The 8562-nt window shown below is 36.2% G+C and overlaps 2 protein-coding genes across 4 annotated transcripts; both read left to right on the top strand.

Moving 5' to 3' along the window:
- The first annotated feature begins 1453 nt into the window (after positions 1 to 1453).
- On the top strand, positions 1454 to 7530 carry LOC132282326 (putative disease resistance RPP13-like protein 1). Of its 3 annotated transcripts, none has more exons than XM_059783963.1 (3): positions 1454 to 5762; positions 6629 to 6725; positions 7281 to 7530. In XM_059783963.1, the coding sequence occupies exon 1, from the start codon at positions 1644 to 1646 to the stop codon at positions 5088 to 5090; it is 3447 nt and encodes a 1148-aa protein (XP_059639946.1). In that variant the 5' UTR covers positions 1454 to 1643; the 3' UTR covers positions 5091 to 5762; positions 6629 to 6725; positions 7281 to 7530. The 3 variants fall into 3 exon arrangements, with proteins under 3 accessions (XP_059639946.1, XP_059639944.1, XP_059639945.1); XM_059783961.1 differs by having other exon boundaries at positions 6603 to 6725; XM_059783962.1 differs by having other exon boundaries at positions 6603 to 6725; positions 7233 to 7530.
- On the top strand, positions 5119 to 5727 carry LOC132281279 (putative disease resistance protein RGA1). The gene has a single exon (XM_059782996.1). It carries the CDS (start codon positions 5119 to 5121, stop codon positions 5725 to 5727), a length of 609 nt encoding a protein of 202 aa, XP_059638979.1.
- Positions 7531 to 8562: the final 1032 nt, after the last annotated feature.

Genomic DNA, 8562 nt, shown 5'->3' with positions numbered 1-8562 from the left:
AGCACGCCTAGTTTTCAGTCTTTGGTGCCTTGGAAATGTCCAAAATTACACAAAGTTAAAATTATATATTCGAGCTGAGGGGTTCCTTGCCGTGTTCTCTCTCTGTATTTATTTTTTGCATAGTAAAAATAGAGCTACAAACGTTTTAAGAAGTTGGAATCAATAGATCCCATAGTAATAAATCTTCGTCAAATGCATTGGACATACAACTAATTTGATGTGAATAGAGAGGCTGATGTCTTATGATATTAGTCCGCATTATTTGACTTTCTTACTTCAAATAGTTATTTTATTATTCTACTTAAAATAAACTGTTTATATTTTAAGGTTATTTATTGTTGGTCCTCTCTTATTTCCAAAAATAATATGCACATTGACACAATATGTACACTGTATCTGCATGGACACAACCAATCAATGAACTCATTCGAACCAGACGGTGAAAGTAATAATTCTATGTTTTTAACCATAAAGAATATAGAAAGCTTCAATTTTATCTTGACAACTCAAAATATGTTAAAAGGACAAAGTTTTAAAGTGGACTCCTCGACGTTGTAGTGGAGACCCAAATTAATGGTTTTTACATACACCAGAGTTTAATTAGATGTGTGTTTGTTTTTTTTTTTAACTATTAGACGAAATTAAAATTTTATTTTTTATGCATTAAATTTCACAAATATATATTACTTGTTATTAACGTATAAATGTGTAAATTAACCAAAAAAAAAATATATAAATGTGTAATAGTAATTTTTATGCTTATCTATTACTACTTTTATCCTAAAAGAATGTCACTTTTTGGGAACCCTGACTTACATTACGGTTCTCAAAAAGTGACATCCTTTCTTAGACGGGTAATATATGATCTTGGTTGGAACTTAGGTGTATCAATATTCCAATTGTTCGTAAATTACAAGTGAAATAGAAAATACAAAAAAATTAAATTAATAAGGGATGGGGAGTGGAGAGGAACAGACAAATTAACAACTAATATTTTGCTATTAACTCTCCAATGTTTGATGCAACCGTGTTACATAATTAGATGATAGTAAATGAATCAAACAAAGTCTCTTTTTTCTCTCCCTTGCAAATTGCAACAATTGACTTAATATTAAATTTTGTTTGTTTGTTTGATTTATTGTTATTATTTTTTTTTCATTTTAATTTTAAAGTTATGACTTTGCGAAAGTTTAGTTTTGATATAAAATAATAACATTACAAGATTCATCTCACAAGTTACTTTTTAATGGACAATTCATTTAGATTAACATTTCTTTAGGCATAAATCTTTCACAAACTCATTTCGCTTAAGCTTTCGTTCCGCTTTATGCCATGACAACCAAGATGTTGGTGACATAGCGTATAAGAAAATGAGTGATGGAGATCAACGGTTCCATATTTGTTGTCCATCACTCATTTTCTATCAACTATACAAGTGGTGTGAATTATTTCCACATTGGCCGACAATATTGAACGACTCTACCCTTTTCGTCAACCCTCTTTGTCTTGCACTTGTTGGTCTGAATTTGATTACTTGCAGCAAAACCCATTTTGATCTATCATATTGTGTATTGCTCAATCTTTCACAAACTCACCCCCATCTCTTTCTTATTCCTTTGCTTATTGCTCTACGAACCAGATCGATGGAGGTTGCTGCGGGGGTGTTTCTGGGGCCTATCTTTGAGAAGCTGCGAGACATTTTGGTGTCTCTGGTGGTGCCAAACTATTCCCGTCCAGAGGAAATCGATCTCAATCTTGAGTTGAAGAAGTTGCAGAAAATGTTGCCTGAGATTCGTGCTGTTCTCGCCGCCGCAGAGGAGAAGCAGATGACAGATGAAAGTGTCAAATCGTGGATGGACGATCTCACGGACTTGGTTTACGATTTGGATGATTTGCTCGACGATTTCGCTACTGAATCTTTGCGAATCGAGGCAGAATCTGAAGCTAGCAGTAGCACCACTCCTCCTAGTAAGATGCAAAAACTCATCTCTACTTGTTTCACACGTTTCACTACTCCTAGTGCTGCTGTTAAGCTTGATTACAATATGATGTCCAAAGTAAAAGAAATCAACGACAGATTAAAAGATATTGAAGCTCGCAAGAATACCCTGAATTTGAATGTAGATGTTGGAGGGAATAGATCCAACACAGTGCCAGGAAGACGGGAAACCACTTCTTTGGTAGTCAAATCTGATGTCTATGGTAGAGAAGAAGATAAAAATGCTATTCTTTACGAGTTGTTGAAGGCTGAAACTAGTGATGATAACAAAGTGTCTGTCATTCCTATTGTGGGTATGGGAGGGATCGGTAAGACAACTCTGGCTCGACTGGTATATGATGATGATCGACTAAAGGGTCATTTTGATCTCAAGGCATGGGTCTGTGTTTCTGATGATTACGATGCTGTTAGAGTGACGAAGACAATCCTTGAGGTGGTGACTTCAAAGTCTCATGAGTTACAGGCTTTAGATATGCTTCAGGTGAAACTGAAGGAGAGCTTGTCAGGCAAAAGATTTCTTCTTGTTTTGGATGATATTTGGAACGAGAAGTATGCAGACTGGGAGCTCCTACGACGTCCTTTTATGTTTGGGGCACCTGGGAGCAAAATTATCGTCACAACTCGGCTTGAAAACGTTGCATCAACCATGAGTCTGTCTCCAAGTTATCCTCTAAAATTGCTGTCCAAAGATGAATGTCTATCCTTATTTACTCATCATGCACTCGAGAAACAAAACTTTGATGCACATCCAAATCTGAAAGGAATTGGCGAGGAAATAGTGAGTAAATGTAAAGGGTTGCCTTTGACAGTCCTAACACTTGCTGGCCTCTTGCGCACTAAGAAACTCCAGAGTGAGTGGGAGAATATATTGAATAGCAGAATATGGGATTTACCTGAACAAAGAAGTGGTATTCTTCCAGCTCTTAAATTGAGCTATCATCATCTCCCATCTCATTTGAAGCAATGCTTTGCTTACTGTGCAATATTTCCAAAAGATTATGAGTTTCACATAGAGGAGCTAGTTTTGTTGTGGATGGGGGCAGGTCTTTTGCCGCTTTCAACAGAAAAGAATCAGATGGAAGATTTTGGCAAACAATATTTTGATGATTTGTTATCAAGGTCGCTTTTTCAACAATCAAGTGGTAGTAAGTCATTGTTTGTGATGCATGACCTTCTTAATGATCTAGCTCTACATGTTGCCAGAAATATATTCTTTAGGCTGGATAAGTTTGAGGGTGATGAGCAATTTAAAATTCCTAACCGAGCTCGGCATTTGTCATATATTCGTCAAAAATTTGAACAACTCCAAAAGTTCAGGCCTCTTGGTGAAGTTCAGCATTTGCGAACTCTGTTAGCATTACCAATTCAGAAACATTTTGCTCAAGATTATTACTTAGCAAACAAGATATTGTTTGATTTATTGCCAAAGTTACGATATTTAAGAGTGCTGTCTTTGTCTGGTTATTCCATAACTGAGCTACCGGACTCGATTGGTGATTTGAAACATCTGAGGTATCTTAATTTATCTCGGACTTCAATCAAACAGTTACGTGAATCGTTGAGTAATCTCTACAATTTAGAAACACTGTTGCTGCGTGGTTGCAAAAAACTTTCAATGTTGCCCCCAAACATTGGAAATTTAATTAATTTGCGCCATCTTGACATTGCTGGTACTGTGCAATTGCAAGAGATGTCCCTAGAAATCGGTAGACTGACGAATTTGCAAACACTGTCAAAGTTCATTGTGGGCAAACAGAATATGCCAGGACTAAAAGAGTTGATGAATGTGAGGCTTTTACGGGGAAGTATTTCTATTCAAGAGTTGCAAAATGTTCGAGATGAAAATGAGACGAATTTATGGGCTGGGCAAGACATTGAAGAATTAGAGTTGGCATGGAGTAGCGAGTTCAACGATCTTCGAAAAGAAAAGCTTGAATTGGATGTGCTTGCGAAGCTAAAACCACACAAACACTTGAAAAGGCTCACTATTGAGTTCTACGGGGGCACAAAATTTCCAAGTTGGATAGGTGATCCATCATTCTCTGAAATAGTGAAACTGACTCTTGGAGGCTGTAAAAAATGCATATCCTTACCGGCACTGGGGCAACTACCCAAGCTCAAAGAGCTACACATCCGAGGCATGCATGGAGTACAAAATTTGGGAGTTGAGTTCTACAGGGATGATTTTTGTCTGGGACATCCCTTCCCGTCATTGGAAAGTTTGATATTTGAGGACATGCCGGCGTGGAAAGAATGGTCATGTTCTACTGGTGTTGAAGAAGCTACAAGTCAATTCCCCTGCCTCCGCGTGTTCACAATACGTGATTGTCCTAAATTGATTAGGGTTCCACTTTTGAGGCTTCCCTCTCTTGAAACATTATATTTGAAAGAGTGTCATGAGGCGGTGCTAAAAAGTATTGTTGATGTGCAGTCGTTGGTAGGGCTTCAGAGTCTTGTCATCATAGGATGCAACCAACTTGTGTTCTTTGCAAAGACAGGTGTCTCGCCCACGCTCAAATCTCTTACAATACGGAAATGCGAGGCATTGACCTCTCTGCCAGATGGCATGTGCGGACTTAAAAGCTTGGTAATTGAAGAATGTTCATCATTGACGTCTCTGCCCGATGGCATGTGCGGACTTAAACACTTGGAAATTGATAGATGTTCATCATTGACGTCCTGGCCCACCGTTGGGTTACCCACAGCCCTTAAGGTTCTTACAATTAGTGATTGCATGAATTTGGAGTATTTTCGGAAGGTTTCAGAGCCGACGATGATGCTACAGCAGAAGGAGAAGGAAGATGACTTTAACAACATCAATGTTATTAATATGTCATCATTTATGTGCTTAATCATCTGGAAGTGGCCAAAGGTTGGAATGTTACTACTACCTGGGGTTGAGGGGTGCGTAAATAATAATAATTTCGCTAGTCTCCGTCAATTGAGCATACACGATTGCGATGTCTTGGAGTCGTTGTCCTTCCTAGAAAGAGGCTTACCCAACCTCAGACGGCTTATAATCTACAATTGCGTGAATCTCCAATCCTTGGCTATGACCAACCAGATTCTTCAAAGCCCTCGAATCCCTTGAAATCTACCGTTGTGAAAGTCTGGAGTCCATGTACTTCCCGGAAAGAGGAGGCTCTACCCCCAACAACCTCATATCGCTTACAATCAGATTTTGTTCAAATCTGAGGCGGTTGCCATTTTTTGATCAGAATAGTCAAACCCTTAGTGAGCTCACAATATATGATTGTCCACGTATTATGACGTCCTTTCATCAAGGGAATTGGAATTTGCCCCCCAACCTAATCAAACTTACTATTGGTGATAATGGGAAATTAGAGAAGCCCTTGTCGGAGTGGGATCTGCAAAGACTCACCTCTCTTCGACATTTCGAAATTCGTGGTGGATATCCAGAGCTGGTCTCCTTTCATCCTCCTGATCTGCTTCCTTCAACTCTAACCTCATTATGGATCGAGAAGCTGCCGAATCTGGAATCCATACCATTGAAGGCCCTCCAAAATCTCACCACTCTTCAACATCTAGCCATCTCTCACTGCCCTAAGCTTCGATCCTTGCCAAAGGAAGGCCTGCCTTCCACACTTCTAAGTCTTCAGTTGGTTCGTTGTCCACATCTTAGAGAACGATGCCAAGGTGACTACTGGCCCAACATTGCCCACATCCCCTACGTCAATTTAGATGCCCTGTTCCCCCAACATATTTAGGGCAAATCCCCTACATATGTTTTTCTTTTAGTGAGGTAAGCAGATCAAGTCCTAATTTGTTTTTTTCATTTTCTAAAGTCTGATGCCTCTTATTTTTCATACATCCAATATGCTCATCACCACATGCATCAAATTTCCTCCTCATTTCTTGTGCATCAATTAAATTTTATTTTATTTTTACAAAATGCTTAATTTTATTGATTCTGTAGCCAAAAGGAATTAGAGAAAATAAATCATGTATTTCACCAGGACAGTTCAATGTGTTTTTTTTTTTTTTTTTGTTCCCTAAATGTGGACAACAGTTCAATGTTGCTACATAGATTAAAAATCTGTAGTGGTCTAATGATCACTTGATTAACCAAACAATTAAACATCTCCTTGATTGGTCAGTGTTGAATCATATAATGTTTAGGGAACAGGGAAGTTTTTTTGTTGTTCTGTAAGTTCATGTAATGAAATGCTTTTTTTCTATAAATAATCTTAATTTATATCTTCTCACATGTTGATTTTATACTTTTTTTTCTTTAAATAATCTTAATACTAGCACTTTACTTTAAGAAATATATACTGCTGTCTAAAATATAAAAAATCATACTATTATCTTCACCCCCACGCCGAAATCAACATTCCTGTGTCCGCCTCTGCATTGAGTGTGTTTGTAGTCAAATGAACTTTTGGAGGAGAAAAAGTATGAATCACAAGAAATGAATTGCGCTTCTTGTTAATCAACTATATATTTTTGCAGCTTGGAGTCTGTTGTAGTTGGAAATTCTTATGGGAGCATTGGCTATGTCACAGTTCACTATTCATATGTTCCTTTGCATTTGCGGCTCTGCCTTATTGTCTGATAAATGAAATTGCTGTAATACAAACAGGAGCTGATAAAATTTGTGACAATCAGGTATTGAAGTCTTTTTAACGAATGGGCAACCCGGGTAACAGTTCCTATAGATTCAACAATTCCAATCAGCTGAAGACGTATAGCGGTTCGTCTAAAGGTATTTTCTTCAGCATCACTGCAGACTGATTTTTTCTGTCCTTGCTGTCCCTGTGGCTGTTGTTTTCATCCTGTTCTCTTTCCAAAATTACTGACCTCTAAAATTACATTACCTATATGTGTGGGTTTTCAATAGAGTTTGAGACGTGAAATTTATTTCTTGCATTTGCTTCCTCAAAATTGTTCTAGATACTGCTCTTGGCTACTAACCTTGTGCGATTTTTCTGCTCCGACTGATTTATCTTTGTGTTTTATTAGATAAGAATTCTATAGAATAGCTCTTGTATGCTTATTTGTAACAATGTTGATGTGAATAGGACTTTGAGAAATATAATTTCATCTACAGTATTTCAGAAGACATTTTTTTATATTTACTTTTTTATTTATCTTTGTGTTTTATTAGATAAGAATTCTATAGAATAGCTCTTGTATCGTATTAATTGCTGTAGACATTAAAATTTTGCAGTGCTCTAATGGAAGTTTTGAATTGTTCTTCCTCCCTATTTAGGTATATTAGTTTGATTAATCGTCTTGTCTATTAACTATGGGTGCCCAGGAAAGGCGACTGTGGATGCTTTAGCGGTGTTTGAAGGGAGGAATTATGGAGTTGTGAATTTGGGGAGTTGTACTCTGTGTTGCTGTCTAATTTGTACCTTAGTTTTGGAAGTTTCTTTTTCATTTATGGAGGAAGATTATGTAACCAATATTAGGGTGTGCCTGGTTGGCTGTCTTTCACTTTGTTTAAGAATATTTACATGAATCGTCCTTCACTTATATTAAAACCACTCCGAAAAGTCACCAGGAAAGCTTCGTAGCAAGTATTTAGTAAAAAAAAAAAAAAAATGAGAGCATAGTTGAAATCAATGTGAGAGCACTCATGAGTTGTGCTTCCTAAAAATTATGGAAATAGAGTTTTGTTTGGGCAGTTTAAGACGCGTATCCACTCTTAATCCATCATTGATTATTGAATTGTATGGGTATTCACTTTTTACCCATTGTTATCCACTCACTCAAATTTGGATGCCCAAAAGAGGAAAAAATAAGACTATTCGGATCAACAAACATATGGAACTAAAAACCACTCAGTTAAATTTGGGAGGGGCCCAAACTAATAGAAATATCATAAAATTATGAATATAAAATTTAAATATATAATATTTTTTATCTTCACAATAGAAATTCTACCATATATTTTTTTATTGTCTTAGAAGATCTAAGACAAAATTAATTATAAAGCAAAATCATTTTATGCATTCAAAAATACATTTATGTTGTGTTTGGAAGTGTACTAAATTGAAGATTTGAAATTGGAATTGAAATTAAATTCATTTTATAATTTAAACTAAATTTCCTCCAACTTCAAATTCAATTCTTTGATTCAATTAATCAAATTTTATTTTACATAGCATGTACAAATTGGACAAATGATTTAACCCAATATCATAAATCTTATATATCCAATTTAAGTATGACTTGCAAGTTGGAAAAATAAATAAAAAGCCACCGTGTTTCTGTGCATTACTAGTTACTACTATATATTGGGCCTTTACGAATATATAATGGGTTTTTGAATGGCCCAAAGCATGTGGGTTTTGGAAGGGTCTATTACTAATAATGTCCCATCATGAGACTCTCATGTAAGTTTGGGGGACCAAATATATCAAACACAAAAACTTTTAGTACTTCCTCTGTCCCTTAATAGTAGTCTATTTTTTTTTTTTTTTTTTTTTTTTATATGTCCCAAATTAGTTATCTTTTAAAAAAAAATTAAAGCATCTCTTCTTTATATTTCCATCATTGTCCTTTATCTTTTTAAAAAATTTCAAATTTTGTAACTA

This window comes from Cornus florida, unplaced genomic scaffold (assembly GCF_030987335.1).
Source record: "Cornus florida cultivar Cherokee Brave unplaced genomic scaffold, ASM3098733v1 CherokeeBrave_3.0.0_Hap2_Chr11, whole genome shotgun sequence".
Classification (NCBI taxonomy): Eukaryota; Viridiplantae; Streptophyta; class Magnoliopsida; order Cornales; family Cornaceae; genus Cornus; species Cornus florida.
The sequence above is the reverse complement of the archived record's forward strand: the minus strand, read 5'-3'. Positions and strand labels throughout refer to the sequence as shown.